Source organism: Aulostomus chinensis, chromosome 21, assembly GCF_037954235.1.
Source record: "Aulostomus chinensis isolate RoL2024-O1b breed Wild chromosome 21, RoL_Achi_v1.0, whole genome shotgun sequence".
NCBI classification, from domain to species: Eukaryota; Metazoa; Chordata; class Actinopteri; order Syngnathiformes; family Aulostomidae; genus Aulostomus; species Aulostomus chinensis.
In genome coordinates this window covers 4,562,232-4,581,607 of record NC_141340.1, presented here as the reverse complement: position 1 = coordinate 4,581,607, position 19,376 = coordinate 4,562,232, and the positions used below count along the sequence as shown (strand labels likewise).

The following is a 19,376-nucleotide window of genomic DNA, read 5'->3' as shown; positions in this document are numbered from 1 at the left end:
ACTACACATATAGATATAATAGGCTACGATCTGAGCGGCGACAGTCTTCAAGCAGAAGAGAAAGACAGAGGATAGTCAAAGCGCAGAGAGGAATACAATGCGAGGCAAGGTTAGCATGCTTGCAGCACAGAGAAACTTTACAGGAAGCCCAAGACACAGTTCACATGTAAAGGCTAGAGCGACAGTGCACTAATCTACAGGCTAGCTATACACTGCACCGGACACTAAAGCTAATTACAGGCTACACGTACTGTATATATATGTGTGTGTATATATATATATATATATATGTATAAATAGATATATAGGAGACTGTTCATCAAACAAGCTCGACAGGCAAGGCGTTGCATGCACGTGCAAAGGAAGCAAGTCTAGCAGCAGCAGCTGGAGAAACAAAACGTCCGGCTTTCCAAGACTACCGCAATGAGGTGCCTTTGCCGCTGTTCTGAACCAGATGCTGTCCGTGTCACAGTGCGTACGCCAATTTTAAGGCTCATTTATGTTGAACAACAAATGCGGATATGCTTTCTGTCCATAATGTGTTAATTTGGATTGTGCCTCTCTTAAGGGATGGGTTGTAGGCAACTGGAGTTGTCGCAGTTTTCTCGAGGACCTCTCATCCAACAGTCTTCTGAACTTCTTTGGAAGAAGCCTTTTGGATGAGAGGCAAAACATCTTAAAGAAACCAGAAACAAGTCCCTCGCCATGACATAGCACTTGATCATATTCACCGAAAACGTATTTGTGCATATTTTCTGAAAGCTTCTTGACCATATCGACCAGAACCACCAAAAATCAGGGGGCAGATTTGGGCAGTGAGACTAGTTTGTTAAGTAGCTAAAGGGAACATAAATGAGCCTTGTCTTTAAAAAGATGCAGGACCATTAAATCTAAGAACAACTGCACAAAAGTAAATGCTTTCATTTCCGACAGACCCTGGATTCATGACACATTCAGACCTAAGAGCTTAAGTTACATTTTTGAGTACATTTTTTCACATTAATTCATGAACAACCATTGGACATTGCACACATTGGTAGGTCATGTGTATACTCTAAAGTGCACCACCTCCCCATTAGAGGAAAACTAGACAATACTGGCAAATTTATACTAAGGCAACACAGTTACAAACACACTAAGTTACACATTGGCACATACTGTCAAGTATCACTTGTGCACAGAAAAACAGAGTGCTTCAGAATTAAAAATGGCTTTGCATATTCATTTAAAAACCAAACACCATCAGTGACTCATAAGTACTTCAAGGTGAAATCTGTCCGTTTCTTTAAAGCCAGCCCCCGAAATGTCTTTGAAATAGATAGAAGAGTCACAAACCAAGTTCTGACGTACATACTTACATACACACAGCAAAAAAGCTGGACCAACAGGATGAAAATACATATCAGATAGAGAAAATATGACTAACTTTACCTCACAAATAGTCTCTGGTTATATGTCTTATATACATTTATGTTTACACAAAGATATGTACTTAGGACATCTTGAAATACTATTTACAGTCTATGATCAAAAGTGATTGTACACTGACCGACCATGTTGAGCCAATTGTGCTTTTCTAACTAATGAAAATGCTCCCAAACCGTTTTGTCAGGTTTCCAACACTGAGCGTGTCTTGGGTAACTGTGCGTTTGATCTGGACACTTGATTATCGTTCACTATTGTACACTTTTGATATTTTGCAAGGTGTTTATGTAGATTGGACCCACACTCAAATATTGCTTGTGAATGACAAAAGAAGGAATCTCAGTTGCGATGCTAACGGATAATCCTCCTCTCCGGATGAGTCAGTGCAAGTGATGCCAGGTGTGCAGTCGCTGCAAATCTGATTTTCTGGTCTAAAAATACAGGCTGGCAACTCCCTCTCCCAGTATGGTACTGTAGAGGAGAGGTGAACACCGTTAAAGTTATATTCCTTAGGATTTCTGCCCCGGTGGAATTGAAGACACCTGTGGTTACCGGCCATCTTTAAGGTCACATGAAAGTTCGTTAAAACGTTTTGAGACAATGCACAATCATAGCTAGAGAAGTCTCTGTCCTCCGAACCCTCCATTCATGGACTGAGTAAAACAACAGGACGCATATTTTTGGTCTGAAAAGGGGAATCAAGTGCCATAAAACTGCATTCTTTCCATTGCCAAGCACGGGGCAACTTTACTGGTCGCAAATAGACTAAGAAAGTAAATAAACATATTGCTAATGATTTAAAGGTCTGAACTGCTGTTCTCACGTCAATGTGGTATCAACGAGTCAAGTGTGAGTCAAGAAAAAGACCAGATCTCTCTCATCCAAATTGGGTCACCTTCCTTTGCCAAATCCGAATTTATTATGTCGTTGTTAGGATTCATCAATGCAGCCTGACTGAATTGTGACTACATGAATTAAATAAAATGCCCAACTTAAATCCAGAGCCCCACGGGTGACCTTGCAAGGACAATGTCTGCTCGTTGTGCAGTCCGTGAAACCCCAGCAACCAATGAAGAACAATAAATTAGTACAACTTTAGGGGTGCCCAACAATATCTTTGAAGGTATTTTATGGGTCGACGGTCCAGAAACCTTCTCACATTTACATTTGGTGAGCAGTCTTCATTGGGACTACCTTAGGATTCAATATTTAGTGAAGACATTCTGTCATACATTTACCTCTGAGAACTGTGTCTCACACCACGTGATCTGAATAAAGACTAAAAAAAAAAAAGGCTGTCAACATAATCTTGCATGGCAATTATGAACTAATTATCAAATTGTCTTGTGCGTTAGGTAACATGCATGCACGCACCAGTTTCAGTCTGTGCATGCATCATTCCCTGAGAATTCCTATGTGTGGGTGGGCAATTGTGCACGGGGCAAGTACATGTGTGAGATAAAGGAAGAAGTGACGGGATCCAAATGTGCTGAAAATCTTAAGGAGTATAACTTTGACTCACTTCAGAACCCACATGTCACCGCACCACATGTAAAGCGAACATCACAATTTACAGCCTTGTCTGAGATGGCTCCCATTCTGATGAACGAAATGGGTTTGACAAGCCTTTACCACCATGAATACACCAGAGAGCAGCACATGTAAAACGGGTTGGTCAACTACAGTAAATCAGCATCGTAAGCTACAGAGAATAGTTTCAAAAAGCAGGAGGTGATGCACGATATAAAGAACAATATTTCCAGCCTTTTCTGCTTGGGATTTAGCATGAGCTTGCACTGCTAGACATCACCAGTAATGAGAATTTTGTGCAGAGTCATTGCTTGGAGGACTATGCGCAGATGTAAAGGCAGTCTATTAAGCTGAGGTAAGGTGAAGTGCTTTTTCTGTTTTTAAATGTAGGTCACAATAGAACACAGCCACGTTCGGCACTTAACAACATACTCGGCAAATGAGAAATGATAGGAAAACAAACTTCCTCATCGGCCTATTGCACAAGCATTTCATACCACAACAAAAAGTACATATAAAGTTACGTGACTTACACTACTCTGGGATCCACTACACTACAGGAGAGGCAGACAGAAGCACTTTTACAGAGCTTTGGACTGAGCGAGTCCACAGCAAAGCTACGATACATAATATATGGATAGATTTGTAGATCTTTTTTTTCTCAAATATACTCTTAAATATGTGACTTTGGAGGAAAAAAGAAAGAGTTTACCAATACATTCACGACAAACAATTCATCCGTCAAAGGGAGGAAAGTACAGGAGGATTTTGGCGAGATGAGTCTTATAGATCCTGGCCGAGTCGCTCAATCTCCTCAATGAGAAAATCGATGTCCTCGAAGGTGGCGGCCGGATTTGAGATCACCATGCGGAAAAAGTTGACCTTGTCCCCTTGCGGTTGGTAGCTGACCATGGTGGTGCCGTACTCCATCATCCTGGCCTTGATCACTGGAGCCACCTGACGACAACACACAAAGTACAAATTCACTGAATTTCAGCAAAGAAAATATGAGATTGATGGGATTATTACCTCTGGTGGGAGATTATGGTTTCAGTGCTGTTTGTCTGTGGATTAGGAGGTTAAAGCAAAAACTGGATTAAAGTGATGGAGGATTGTGGCGTGGCCAAATTGGGGGGGGGGGGGGGATATATTAAATTAGGAGGCAGATTCCCTTATTTACTCGCTGGATTAAATTTGTTGCGAAGACAAACGGTAAAAGATCAAATCGTATTGAGAGGCGACCTGGATCCAATTGTAGATCCTGAATCAAAAGACTGCTCGAGGCCATTGCCAGGACATGACAATTAGCTGCAATATTCTGGATGTGTAATCGATGAATTTATGGCAAATTCCTTGTTTGTGAGCTGATGGGGGGAAGAGGGCTCATAATCTGCCTCTGCGCAGCCTCCTTGGAGGTCGTCTGCATTCTGAGTGGAGAGTTTTTAAGAGCGCTGCAAGAATGAGGCCTAAAACTCAGGTCTAAGTTAAGATCTTTGAACGTCCGCTTCCGTCTTCTCACAGTCACTATTTTTTGGTTAAACGCGTGAAACAATATCTGTGGTTGAAACAGATGTGAACTTATCGTTTTGTTACAATGCCTGAGGATTTCTCGAACATGTCTTAAACAACCGTGGTTGCTATTGAATGACTCAGGGATACGATGGAGGTTTTTGCGGATAATAAACGTAACGTGGCTGAAAACAGAGGAACCACAAGGATAGTTGGAGGATAGCTACAATAGAATAACGTTAGCTTGAATAACGTTAGCTTCTTATAATGCATTTACGCTTCAAAGATCATTTAAGTGGGCTACATTGCTGAAGATTATCTTGCAAAACCAAACGTGTCAGTCATAAATGTTGTTTGCCGCAGACATGATTTTGCACAATGATCAAAATTCACTGTTCAAAAATGCTTGTTGCTTTTGCTTGTGGAAACCAATGCTGACACTAACATCCGGGGTTGGCCTCCAAAAATACCTCATCCCAGCGGCACTCTGTTCCCTCAGTTTGGTTCATTTAGACATGTGAGAATGTCTCTCCTATATGGGATAATTTTCCGCTTGGTGGATGATAATGTTCCTCTAATCTAAATCAGAATATACGCCTATAACTCCAGAAACCCCTAAAGGCCCAGATTTATATAAGCTTATAGAGGCTTCAGCACCATGGCACCGCATTCCTTCTAAATGCAGGTGGCCCAGTTGGAAAGCGTTTCACTTTGATAAAACAATAAATCAGCAGCTGCAGACCTCTGGCAGTGAGTGTGTCTTCTAAAAGTTGCAGTGAGGTAGTGGAAACTGAGGAAAGTTCCCTCAGTTTTGCCTGAAGGACGAGGGCACTAATCAGGCAACGTTACATCATCCCTCCGTCGTGGTGTCAGTAAAAGAGAGCAATCTGGACAAACACTCAGTCCACTGAAGCATGTCCACAGTACTTTGTCAATCAAAGCTGTTAAAACAAAAGGAAACTTCTCCAACTGATGACAAAGATGGTAACAATTTACAGATGATGGTTCAACAGAGATCTCTGTATGGCCGCCCCATTCACCATCTGCTTGCCCTAATTGTCAATTATTGGGCTCCTGCTGCTCGTCAGAATGGTCACAACTTCAGCTGAATAGCTTCAGTCCGGCCCGCCACACCTTCGCTGTCGGAGGGTCACAACTCTAGAACATATTCCTGAACATCCACGCCGTCTCGTTAGTAGGAGATGTAACGGTCAGTGTTGGAGCGATCTGGGCAAACATGAAGGCTGCAGACAAAGGAGCTTCTTATCTGCGCTCGCCCACCTTGTGCAAGTGCTTCTTCTTCTCTTCTTTGTCCTCCATGTAGCGGATCCCAGGGGGGAGGTACCAGAAGCAGACGTTGGTGTGCTGAGGCTGCAAGAACACACACATACAGATGATGATGATGAGAGGGACATACGGAAATAATAGTGAGTTGGCAGGGCATGAAATATTATCAGTGGAGTTGTATCATGATGATGAGATGTCATTTTATTGTTTTAAAATGCACGTTACGTATATTTAGGTATTGATGCCTGATTCAAAATAAATGCCTTTTTCCCCAAGTGAACTCATATGTGATGAGGCATGTGAAGGGTTGACTTGAAAAAAGGTAAAAGAAATAAATACAAAATAAAATAAATGTAAGCGTACTGTTTTGTATTGTATTTTTTTTTTTATATTTAGACTTACTTCATTTACTGAATATTAATTTGCCAAAACAGAGCGGGAAAAAAAATCTATTTGCGAATTCATGTGTTGTCATTTTGTGGTTTGATTAATTTGGGTAATCTTCCATTCTAATCCAGCCAAAAAAATTGTAAAAAAAAAAGTGCATTCAAAGTTTGGTCTTAAACAGATGCAGAAAACAGTCATTTAGGAATTTAAAACTACGTTTTTGAATATAACATTGATTTATCAACAAATTTCCCACCTCCATGCGCGCACACGTCCACAGACACACACTGCGTTCTACGCACTTACACAACAATGACACAAACGGAAGCGCCGCGGCACCTGAGGCTGAAATCCTCCACATCTCTCACTATAAAACCTGCCCGTCTACTTCACTCAGCCTGAGTGAATTCTGACTGAAAACGCAATGCACTTCTCCAAAAAAAAAAAAAAAAAGTCCATTAGAAGCTCCAGACAGGTAGGCTGCCTTATTCCTAGATATTTTCTACTACTCTGAAAGCCTCTTGCAGCTCTAGTTTTTGGCATCTGAGGGCCTGTTAGAGTGGCCCGCCCGCCTGCCTGCCAGAGGAAAAGCATTCATTACCAACAGCTGACTAGCCAAGCACACCAGCCTTATTTATACAGCCGGGCTGCTTCGGCGGCAGTATATTGATGTAATGGTTCAATGGGAAGCACAGACAAGTGAACACCTGGGCCGATGCCCAGAGGACTTGGCTTTCTCCCATCACCCTCTACTCTCAGTCATTTGTGGCTCAGCGGGAAAACAATAAGCCCCGAAACATTAAAGAGCATCTTCTATAGATGACTCCGGCCGTCCAGGCGCGCGGTTTTATCTTAATAACACTGTCATATCCGCATATGCTTTTGTTGTTGTAGTTTTGCTTGGCAGAGCATATTTCAGGCTATTCATATGCATATGAGCAATTATAGGCCGTTATGCTATTCATTACACATAATAGCAGCACATTACACCGGCAGCTCGAGGTAAAAACCGCATTCACGCGACACAAAGCGGGGAGCACACAGGAAGCCAGTCCAGTCACCCCGCCATGACACCAGCAAGCATCCATTGTGGCGCTTTTCTCCTCGTACGGAAGAGTTCCCAGTTAAATATGAACATACTTTCCCGTCAAAGACCATCTCGTATCCTTCTCGATCTTTGATTTTGTTGTACAGATACTCCGACAGCTCCAGACACTTGTCAATCTGAGCCTCAAACCCGATGGTACCCTGGCAAAGACACAACAACACAACAAACGAGATCTGTGTCAGAACTGTTTTTTTGGGGGCCAGTTCACATGCCTTGACAGATCTATTCCAAAGGTTAAGGTTTCTACTGGATAATTAGGTAACGTGTCATAAACTTGAACTCTCTTCAGTCTTTTGTGACTGTCGTGCGTAAATAATTTCATGATTTGTCAAAAAAAACAACAACAACACAATGTTATCAAACATAAGCACCAAAACCAGCAGTGTCTAGAACCCAGCTGGTCAAAGGACTGGAACTATTAATAATTAAAACACGGGTTCAAATTGCTGCGCTACCAAAGAGAAGGAAACAATCCAGACAAAGGGAACCTTGGCAATCCGTCACTACGAAACCCCACAACCTGCTCTCCCTTCCCTTACCTTTGCCCTCCACATGAGCCACAGCTTGAAGATGTCCACGTGGCGTCCACACTGCAGGGCTTTGTCCCCAGTGTCGTAGGACAAGTCGTAGTGTTTGTCCTGCTGGAAGAGGTAGCAGGCATGCATCTGGTTGCAGTTCTGCATCAGACCCTGTTGAGAAACCAGAGTCAGGTGTGTTTCTACATAAAGAAAAAAAAGAACTCCGGACAAAACGGGAAGAAGCGTACCTCCTCTCGCACCAGCAGGGCGGAACACTGCAGAGGGACGGACATCATCTTATGTGGGTTCCACGTGACTGAATTGGCCCTGGATCAACAAAAACAACCGTTTAAATCTCATTGCCCTCTGACGTCTGCTGGTGTACGTTGAAGCAGAAAAGGACGCTTGCCTCTCGACACCGTCCAGCTTCCACCTGTGCCTCCTGGACATGAGGAGGCTTCCTCCCCACGCGCCCTGGTGGAACACAACAGTTACTCAGTGCAAGGCAATCGGAGACAAAAACTGTCTTTTGTGTCTCAGGAAAGACAACTGTCGGAGCAGGATTACGAGCGTACAACCGAAAGAGTTTGTTTTTTGCCTTTCATAGATACGGTACATAAATACACTTTTGTCTTTTATAAAAGAAAAACAACATTCTTGGAGCTCTGCTAAGTGCGGGGCTTCAACAACCAATCATACCCATCGTCAAGTGACCTGTTAATTGGGACAGTTTGAGCCTGTCCATGAAAAAACAAGCACTTTTAGTGGATGGGCTTTGACAAAGACAGCTGCCTCCTATCAGGGTTGCAACCATCCATCTACTTCAGCTCTGATCGGACACGCCAACGCCAGAGCCACAGTCGGCATGGCAACTTCAGACGTTTGCAGTGAGCTGAAGGACAACGAATTAACAGCGATTCTTTCAAAAGTTGCCAGTTTAAAAACCATCACAACGGCTTTGTTAAATTATCAGCCGTTTTTTTTTTCCCCAACCTTAAGTTTCGGCCAGTGCGTTCTGTCTCTTCTTCTTTTTGCTTCCCACCCGGACCGTTTACATGGACGCAACCAAGGCTCGCCTGTCCTCACTTGTTCTCCCTTGCTTTAAGATTCACAAGCAGAATCTGTTCAAAGAGATGAACAAATACGTGTCGAACATCGCTCTCGGTACTTGATTCCAACGTTCCCGAGCTGACATCCCATCTCTACCTCCCATGCTAGTAGCAGTCATCCCGCCTAACATCGCACCAATTCAGTTAATTTTGCGCCCTACTCATTATTTTAACCTAAACACAACCAAGTTGGAAATAAATTGAATTGTTTTTGCCCCGGCTGAGCAAAGGTAATGGGATATCGCCTCATAAATCCACACTTTCTCTCCACATTTGGTTTGATTTATTGCCTCTTTTAGCTACACGTGTACGGAAGGCCTCATTTCTCCAAGGACATTAGCATCAGTATCAATGTCGTATAACAGCATTCGTCGTCTGATGGTGCACGAGCCGTCTTAGCAACAGTTAAAAGGCCACATGGTGCGCCGCATCGGCATGAGTGTCGTCTGTATACCAACAAAAGCAGCGTGTGGCCAAGCGTCCACATCGGCATGCCAGCTGAGAGATGACGGACAGGCCATTTCTGTCTCTTAATAGAGGTGTCGTCCCCCCCCCCCCCCCCGTCAGGACTAAATCACCCTCATTAATTGATAGAGTTCCTTCAGTGAGAGGGTCCATGATGGCCGAGTCAGGGGAGGAGATGATTTACAACCTGCGTTCCAGTTTTTCTATCCTCCAGTGTAGATAGGAAGCGGCCAGCTCCTATCTAGGTCAAGCAAAGCAGTGGAGGCGAGACATAATAGATTTGTCAAACTCACTGGTGAGCTCTGTATTTCTGCCTATTCTCCTCAGTAAAGTAGTCCCTCCTGTGGAAGGATACTCTGCATTATGCATGTCGGAAAGTGTTGTAGATTCATCAGCCGGAGGTGTGTGTGTGTGTGTGTGTGTGTGTGTGTGTGTGTGTGTGTGTGTGTGTGTGTGTGTGTGCTTATACAGTGGTTGTTTCTGGTATAGGCAATATAAGTAATTGCTGAGGCCAGTGTTTGGAGGCGTGCTGTGCTTTCAAGACATAATCAAGACTTGTGTGAGTAAATGTATACACACACAAACACACACACACACACACACACACACACACACGCAGCGCTAATGCTCCCCTCTTTTGACAATGCAAGAGCAGCTTGCTTGCTCCCTTCCTAGACGCTCACGTCCTCTCTTGCCAGTCCGAGTCAAACTCAAGGTTCATGTTCTGAAGTCATGTATCAACTCTTGGGTCCCAAGTCCAAGTCGTGTCTCTAATCTTTGACTTCAAGTCCGTGTCACGTCTCAAGACTTTGATCCCAAATTTCAATGCAAGTCTTACATGATGTGGTTGAGAGTCCAGGTCAGGTGTCAAAGGGGTCAGGGTGTCCTGTGGTAAACCTTCCCCAAGGCCCCCCAATGAGCCAGAGGCACCCCTGCGTGTGTCCACTATCGAATTAAAAACAATGGATCTGCTTTTTACACTCACGTCCACATGCATCCATATGTTGTATTTTTTGCAAATGTCTGAAATGGCGATCAGAGGGTCGAACGCGCCGTACACTGTTGTTCCTGCGGTTGCACTCACGAAGAAGGGCACAAAACCCTGCAGAGAGAAAAAAAATCTTAGTAAAACCTGATACAGCCATTTTTTTGCCAAAACTACTGCCATGATTTCAGTCTGAATACAATAGTAATCAGTATTTTAGGAAGTTTATTTGTAGTAGGGATACACTAATCTGATAGAACACCACCAATTAACTCTGAGTCACTCACTCAGGGACATGAAGCAATGTGTAATACCACACTTGGCCATTAGAGGGGCGCATTTCCCACTGCAAGGTGCTTTCTACACCTAAAACAAAGCTTTGTCTCTCAGAACAGTTGAATCATGGGATAATCAGGGGAAGATAACTCGCTACATCTGTGGTCCAAACTAGCACCTGCAATACTAGTTTCCATGCTAACTTGCTAACAGGCGCTTCGCCGGTCACACTGGTTATCAGTTCGTGGCTGATTGGTACTGTCGGTATCAAGCGTGAAAAAGTGTGATTGAATGATTATAAAAGTTCTCCTCACCTTCTGCTTTGCCTCCAGTATTCTCCTCTCAAGGTCAGCTGGGATCAGTTTACCACTGAAAGAGGACAAACAGCCTTTAGACGCGTCCTGTTACTTAACGTCTAAATGTCCTCCTTTCAGCTGAGCTCACACTGACCGCACCTTTCATCCGCTTTGATGCAGATGACGCTCTCTGTTCCGATGCCGAGAGCCGCGGCGCCTTTTTTGATGGAGAAATGGCTCTGAGAGATAACGGAGGATGAAAACCGTTAAAAGATCTGTAAGACTGGCAGGTTGCAGGTGAGGGGATGAAGGCAAACGGGCTGACGGCGTGTGATGGGGCACTAGACGCCCCTTCCCCGCACTTCTCACACACACACAATGTCCGTTTATATCACCTTTGACATTTCTGACTGGAATGTACAAGATACGTTAGCTCACTGAAGCACAGATGCCTACATGTTCAGACGTAAAGGCCACCAATCTGGGAACAGATGACATTCCTTTCTCCTTCACCTCAGGGAACATCTTGAAGCGGGCCAGCAACATGGCGTACATATTGGAAATAGCACCACCTAGAGGACAGAGAGGAGTTGAAGCTGTATAGTCCAAGTGAAAGCAGGTCTCACTGGGAGTGGTGGTTCGTTTCTGACTGCTTTTCAGAGTTAAGAACGATGAGAGAAGAAGGGATGAAACAGCATCCAAATTCACCAAAATGTCAGGGAAGATCTGTCATTAATTCCACAATGATTGCTCGTTATTGTGTGTCAACCAGAAATGAATGAGTGAAATTAAAGAGGAGGGCTTAGGTTGGGCCGAAAAAAAGAAAGAAAGAAATTATGCTAATTGGCCTTGAAATGAGTTCTATTTATATCGTCAAAATGCAAATTGACACATGACAGCTCGCTCAATCACACACACACACACACACACACACACACACACACACACACACACACACACACACACACACACACACACTGGCAACTCCATTCCCCAGCGACACAGAGGGGTGTCGAGGCGGTTGACTGACTTACCGGGAGAGAAAATGCCGTCTCCTCGTCCGTCCGGCCAGCCAATGATTTCTCTCATCTTCTTCAGCGTGACGTATTCCAGCAGCACAAAGACGGGCGCCACCTCATAGGTGAACCTGTGGTGCACGAGAGATGTCACATGGTGTGACTTAAACAAATATGGCGGCGGGTAACTCGAGGGAAGGAAGAGCATCAAACCGGAAAAAGAGCTTCGCACGGCTGATGCATTGGGAGAGAAAACACCAAACACTTCAAATATTTTCTGTCATTCAGACGTTGAGTTGCTGCCGATCGGATGCAAATTTTACAGGCTTATGAATTAAAAAGAGGTAAAAAAAAGAAAAAAGAAAAGCAAATGATGCTAAATGTAGCAATTGTGCTAATTGTAGCATATTTACATTGGCGTATAATGCTGTTGATTATTGTGCAACGTCCTAATTTCGTGAATTCAGTGGGTAAATAAAATTTCTAAAAGGTGTAGTTTCCACTGATGCATTGAACAAAATGTACAAGCATCAAAAAGAAAAAAGATTGGTATTCTCCAGGTCGCAGCCTGGAACCTGGAAGCAATGAAACGTGGATTCACAGTGGGGGTTTTTATTAACAATTTTAATTTTAATTAAATGCAGCAGCAGGAGCAGCTCACATTAGAGTTTATCACCCGAAAACACACAAAGTTTAGCTTCAGATTAGCCTGGATTTGATTTCAGAGCTAATCCCCCCCCCCCCCCCCCACACACACACACACACCCCGAATCCCAGTGAGGATCAGAGGTGAGGGGATATAAAGGGGGGGGGGGGGCATTGGGGTGGGTGACGGCGGGGGGAAAGGGGTGGTGTGTGTTGGGTGTGTGTCTGTGGGGGGGTGCCCTCTCTTTTCATTTGATGAGTGGAGGAATAAAAAAGAAAAAAAAAACAGCCACTATCAGCGCGTGCAGACGTGGAGCACAGCAGACGGGATGTGCCGGAAATGGAATTATCATTATCAGCATTCCGAATCCTGATGAGGCGGCGACATACTCACATGTTGGTGTTGGCGGTGGACGTTAGCCAATCAGCTGCCAGTCCAACCATGTCTAATCCCGTGGAGAGCTGATTGAAGTACCTGGGGTGGGCTGAGGAGGAGAGGGCAGGGGTGTGAGACGGCTGCAGCTCCAACATTTTACTGGTGTCAGGAAAATTGAAATATCCCCCTTTCTTTGCCGTGTTTGTGCGGGGGGGGGGGGGTGGGGGTGCAACCTCCACCTCCATAATTACAGGTTCGAGGCGCTCAGATCATCTTGAGGGACAGTGAAAGCGTTCAGAGAGACGTGGGAATTTAGAGAGGAAATAAATTCATTTTGGAAGGCAAAAATAAACGTCTTTTCTGCAACAACAAAAAGAAGTAAATGATGTTTTTTTTTCTTTTATCAGTATTTGATTTTTTTTTGTGGTGACTTCCTGTTTAGTTTGACATCTCATTACCTGCTTGTCCTCCTCCAGATCGCCAGCATCACTCCAGCATTTACTGGTCTGGTGATCAGGAGGAGGAGGAGGAAGTCAAACGCCAGCATATTTGCAGCTTTCACCCCCCCCCCCCCCCCCATGTTTCACTTAATTTTGCTTCTCTAAAATACACATTAAGGACGATTCCACAGGAAAATAAAAGTCAGCTCTTTTCCAACATTTCTAAATTATTTTGAATCAAAGATTTCGTAGCGATTTGGTGGGAAATTTCTCTTCGATGTTTGTGGCTCTTTTTTTTTTTTCTTCTTTTTTTCTTTTCTTTTTTTGTGGTTGCAAAGTTAAATTTTACACGCAGGGATTTTTCCCCTCGGGTCGCACACACAGACGAGCAGCAGGCCTCGTGTAGGCCGCGTTTCCAAACCCCGTTCGTCGACGGCGTCTCTACCTGTCTTGATGGCGTATTTGAGCGTCGCTCGACAGCTGATCAGGATGTCGTCCAGGGTGGCGGGTTCGTGCTGCAGCTCCCAGTTGTTCATCTGCAGCAGCTCGTTCGGGTAGTGGAAATCTATCACTTTGGTTTCCCTGTCGAAAGACTCCACGATGTAGGCCAGCAGGATGTCCACCACCTCCTGCAGGAAGGTCATGGTTTTGGTGTCTCCGTCCATGGCGGGCAGCAGATCTGTGGACGACACTCGTTATTATTTCAGTCATTTAAACATTTATGTGGCGAGTATAACTGAAGCACGGGCGGGCCTTTTGGAATTTTCGTCTTTAAAATCACCCGACAGGCCCGGAGATGTCAGGTTTCTTCGAGGAGATTAACTGAGGAGTGGTGTTTTCCTGCGCCGCTGCTGAAGGTGACCTCTGGGAGACGTTCAGCCCTGCAGGAACACTCGCGCAGCCACGCAGCGTGGAACCTGTTTATGTATTTGTTTCAATCTCAGAAGCAGCTCGGGTTCAACTGAAATGTATTATTAGGGCTCTTTTTTCTGTAAATTAAACGACTTCATGGAAAAAAATCTGATTTAATAGACAAGTTGAAAACATGTTTTTAGGGTTTTTTTTGGTTTTTTTTTTCTAATAGAATAAATTCTGCACTGCCAAGAAGTGGACCCGAAGCTAATCTTGGACTCCATCTTTGGTCGCGGGGTTACCTGTTGAGTACAGGTCGGAGAAGACCACCGCAGCGGCTTTGGTGCAGTTGCAGGTTTTGTTGCAGCCGCAGGTGCCTGCAGCCGGGCTCGGCGGCGGCGGCTGCTTGGCGGCGGGATCGGCGGTTTTCTCCACCTCCCCGACATTGAGCAGCGCTTTTAAGGCACCACAAAAAAAAAAAAAAAACAGCCATTAGGTATTTTTATTATTATTATTAGTAGTAGTAGTAGTAGTGGCAGTATTATCACAATGTGATGCATAAATATATGGATGGAAACAACGAGGCGCATCGTCCAAAATTAAACATCCAGTAAACGTACCACATAATTTCGATCCGATGCCTCCGGATAATTTCTGGGCCGCCGCTTGGCACCAAGCCCTGGCTGGGGGAGAGAGAGCAGAGACCACAATCCAACTTTAAAAAAACAACAAAAAAGAGGGGGCAGAAACATTCAACCTGTCGGCGAAATCGAAGCTTCCAGCGGCGTAAATCAAGCAAATAATCAGCAGCGGAGGCGGCAGCAGGAGGCCCGGTGTGGTTGTCATTCACCGGCAGTTACGGACACAAAGCGCCGGTTCCATGAAGACAGAAAGCCACTCACGCGTACTGGGGCTCTGGCTCCCGGTGTTGGCCCCCGCGTTATCCCCACCGAGAGACCAGAAGCCGTGAGACGCCATCGGTATCTAGGTAATTAGGAGCTGCAGGAGACGGAGCCCATCCACACGCGACCACCGGGGGAGCTTGCTGCGGCGCTGAATCTGAACCGGAGCTCTCGCGCATCCGACCCCGACGGACGCTACAGGGAAGCGGCAGCCCCGACCGACACGACCAGCTTCATCTGCGGTGGGGATGAGGCGGAGAGGACGTCCACAGGTGCGGAGCTGCCGGGCTGCATGAACGCATCCAGCAGAAATCCGCAAACACTTCTACCGGCGCACTGGCTTCACTGGAATGGCGCAAGTTCAAGGTGCCCAAAGGAAAAAAAAAAAAAAGAAAACCCCAGAAAGACCCAAGAAAAAAGCTAGAGGGACATCTCTGCTCCGGATGGAAACTTGCTACAAGAAAAGCTCTAAAAGTGGTTTTGTTTGGTTTCGTCTGTTTTTTTTAAAGAAGCAGAAGAAGCTCCAGATGCTCGCGAGGACGCAGCGCATCAGACATGCCTAATCGCACCAGAGCGACAGTTCACGTCACCACAGAAACCCGGTCGTGATTCACTCCGGGTCATGACGAGCTGCGTTGCGTCGTGCGTCGTGACTCCAAAAACGTCCACGGCACTCAACAGTGCCTTCGGGAGAGCTGAACTTCGCCTCCACGCAGACGGTTCGACACCGACTCACTCATCCGCGCGCCGCCGGTCTCTCTACTGGAGCTGCGGCGGCGCGCGGAGGAGACCGGGGTGGAGGAGACCGGGGTGGAGGAGACCGGGGTGGAGGCACCGGTCCCCCCCCCCCCCCCCCCCACACACACACACTCCCCGCCGGTGGGGCTCGTTACTTGCCCAAACGCTCATAAAACCTGCCTGTAGTTGAACTTGAGCTCTGGTCCATCTGCTGGTTCAAAACCACAATTATGGAAGACTAATAGTGAGGAACCAAGGACATGAAATGAATTTCCAACATAAAATTGGAACATTTTGAACGAAACCTCAGCTCCGTGTGACCTGGCACCGGTTTATGAACAGACCGGGAAAAAAGCAAGAGTAACAATATATTTAGAGCCAAACGGGACTGAACCGTTCAAAAGCTGACATTGGCCTTCACTTGTGATTATTTTATCATTTCATGATCCAACAGGATAATAACTCCTTATAACAAGATTATTAACTCGTTCCCTCAAGATAAGCAAAAAACCCTCTTTCATGACTTCGTTATCAGCTAAAGCGGTTGTGTTGTCACGTGATAATTGACCCGTTACCATAGCAGCATTTAAAAAAAAAAGTATCTCCCAAGTATGGCCTTTCTCAGCTTCCGTTCAATTCCCACACACTCATTAAACGCTAGATTATTTCCCACCGCCATTTTGCTTTTTCCCCCTTCTCCTTCCTTCATAAATGAGAGTACCAGGATCCATCGGCCATCACAAGTGAAACCCTTCTAACACTTGTGTTCTAATTCATCACTGCAACGTCCCAAAATCTCCACCAAAAAGAGTTTAGTTTTAAAAAGACTAAAAAAAATTGTAGGAGTGCAACCCAACATTTTTGAGGTGATGATGAGACATCCACATGAAGGAGGTTGAATATTGCTCAGAGTTCTGTCTGGATAAATTAGCGATAATTGCCACCCCTCCTGCTCCTCCCTCTTCCGCGTGTTCACGTTCTGCACTTTAATTGTGACGTTGGTAAATAAGTGCTGGGGTTTTTGGTGCTATTTTTTCCTTTAATGACACCTGCTGTATTTTGGGCCGATTCCCCGCCAGCGCGTGGTTCATTGCAGAGTAGCTGAGCTCCTCCTCCTCTGCAGTTTGGGAGCAGCAGAGCCGCGGTGTTGGCCTGGTGTTTCCAGCCAGATGAGCCAGATGTGCTCTTGCTCATCTCTGCAGAGTCATGCTCGTGTTGTTGTTTTCCCTGCCAGGATGTATTAACTGTGTCAGTGTGTGAGGTCGACGTGCCGTTGAGGATTCACTAACACCCCCCCTCCCCCAAGGGGTTTTCTCCCTTAAATGCCACGTAAAAGGTCAGAGGTTGAATCTCAAAGAAAGGTTCAAGTCGATGTGGAGGAGGAGTTTCTACACGGCTGCTTTGATAGCAACATGACACAGTTTAGTCCGTCTGATAACCTTTTCTTCCCCCTGAAGACGGATTCGGGATCGAGGCCGCCGGCCGAGGTGACCGGCGCCGGTCTGAGCTCACGGCAGACGTACGGGGAGAGGAAACGTCAGAGTGAGTCGCATCATTTTTAATGAACACACCCGAGATTACAGCAGAGAAAACAACCACCAGCGACATCGCCGAGGCTGACAGAGAGAAATTATTCAAAATAAATTCAACCCGTTGCACGTGCGTGTGATCTGGAGTCTCTGAGTATTTACATGAACAATACAATTTATAAAATTATATTTAGAACAACCTAAAACGGAACATTTGATAAACCAAAACGTTTAAGAGACAATACAGATAATAGCTAGATTACATACACGGTCATTTACAGTGAATTTATAGATAAAGCTGTTACATTATTTACAGAAGCGACACGGGAAGAAACAAATATTTAGACGCCTCTCTTTTAACACATAAATCACAATATTGGCTTGAGGAAGATAACATTAGCATTTTAGCACTGAATTAGCAACAGTTTTTAATATAGGTATTTTAAAAACACTCAATCGGACATCACAAATACACGATATTCGACATCTGTGGTTATGGTGCCTCTCTGTGCTGTGCTTATTTAGAAGCTTTAGTCCGGTAGCGACTCCTGCATGAATGAAAGGAGTCATCCGCTAATGCCTGAAGGAAAAAAACAAGAGTACAGCACTTGTCATGTTGCTGACTTTTGGGAAATTGGCTCATAGAGGATGGATATGCTTCTCTGCTCTGTGCTGCATCAGGGAGCTGGCATCCACGGAGACCCGCTGAGTGCTAGCTAGCGTAGCACAGTGAATGGTAGTGGGTGGGAAGTGTTAGCATACCTCAATCAAAACTCATCCAATATATTTTTCTACGGTGATTAGGGTTGTGCGTAACGTTTCTTCAAGAAATAATTTAAAGTCACGAGACGTCGTCATCTTAGAATCAGACACAGGGCGGGGACTACTTTCCCGACTGGGCGCAGGAATTTCCCTCAAGGGATTCAAAAAGCATTTCTGATGTATCCCCTCAACACTTAACAAAAACATTAGCGGGTGACGAGAGCAACTGGTGCTGAAGGTGCTGAGCTAATTAGCAGTCCTCAGGTCTCCCTCATGCACCACAGAGCCGAGAGTCATTCATCTACTCGTCTGGGGAGGAGGGACAATAACATCCCCCATAAATTCATACGTCCTTTTTAACAGCGTGTGGTTTTTGCACAAGCTCAGGTCAGCAGGGTCTGATCTCAAAGATCTGCTTCACATTTGGAAGGATGATGTGCCCAATGGCCAAGTGTTCAGTCTTGAGTTCAGTACTGTTTGATGAGCTTTCGTCTCTGGGACGTCTTCCTCAGCAGATGTCTGAAGTCGTAGGGGTTGCCGTCAGTCCGACTCTCCGTGGAGGGCATTCTGGGAATAGAGCGCCTGTCGACACAACAAAGACATGTTCAAGATTTCACTCAAGAGCAGAGCGACACGCCGGACAAAAGATTCGCTTATCGTCTGTGGGAGGAACTTCTCATGCTGTCTGCCCCAACTGGGGCGGCAAGTGTGAGATTTTTCAACGAAGGTCTGATCTGTAAGCATCGCCATGGCTGCAAGCACCTCCCCCTTCTCACATTAGTCGGCGTGGCTAAGATTATCACTTGTAAGCTGACGACTAAAACCCTGCAGCCTTCATTCAAAAAGAAAACAAAAAGTGTGTACCATCTGCAATACTTAATTTGAGCCATAGGAAGTTCATTTTATTTATTTTCAAAGTAAAACTCCACCCCCCACCCCAAAAAAAAAATCAAAAACACAATTTTGTTTGGATTAAAGTTAATTCATGCAGAGTGGATTTTAATGACGATGCCTCACAATTATGTAAATGAAATCAACAGGCGCAGCATTAGAGGGTTTTATTAAAATGACTTCAGGTCAGAAAACTAATTGAATCACATTCTAATGCATATTTAGTCACTGTAGTTTGTGCACTGAGGTGCAGTGGTCAACAGCTGAGACGGCAGGGCTCACGCCTCGTTTTCGCTCACACGCCCCTTGAATGTTGTGTGATACGCGTAG

The 19,376-nt window shown here is 45.1% G+C and overlaps 2 protein-coding genes across 3 annotated transcripts in view; both read right to left on the bottom strand.

Annotated features, from left to right (window-relative positions):
* Positions 1–271: 271 nt before the first annotated feature.
* On the bottom strand, positions 272–15,912 carry gad2 (glutamate decarboxylase 2). The gene is made up of 16 exons (XM_086192234.1): positions 15,127–15,912; positions 14,845–14,907; positions 14,527–14,679; positions 13,818–14,051; positions 12,951–13,041; positions 11,930–12,042; positions 11,352–11,467; positions 11,055–11,134; positions 10,914–10,968; positions 10,324–10,440; positions 8,174–8,238; positions 8,013–8,091; positions 7,786–7,935; positions 7,279–7,386; positions 5,746–5,835; positions 272–3,912 (listed from the first exon to the last, which is right to left on the bottom strand). Exons 1-16 carry the CDS (start codon positions 15,200–15,202, stop codon positions 3,739–3,741), a joined length of 1,764 nt encoding a protein of 587 aa, XP_086048360.1. The 5' UTR covers positions 15,203–15,912; the 3' UTR covers positions 272–3,738.
* Positions 15,913–17,416: 1,504 nt separating this feature from the next.
* myo3a (myosin IIIA) overlaps positions 17,417–19,376 on the bottom strand; it is a 59,985-nt gene continuing 58,025 nt past the window's right edge. For both annotated transcript variants that reach the window (XM_086191095.1, XM_086191094.1), the window contains one exon: positions 17,417–18,737. In XM_086191095.1, the coding sequence (XP_086047221.1) occupies positions 18,623–18,737 (115 nt within the window). In that variant the 3' untranslated portion in view covers positions 17,417–18,622. The remainder of the gene's footprint in view (positions 18,738–19,376) is intronic.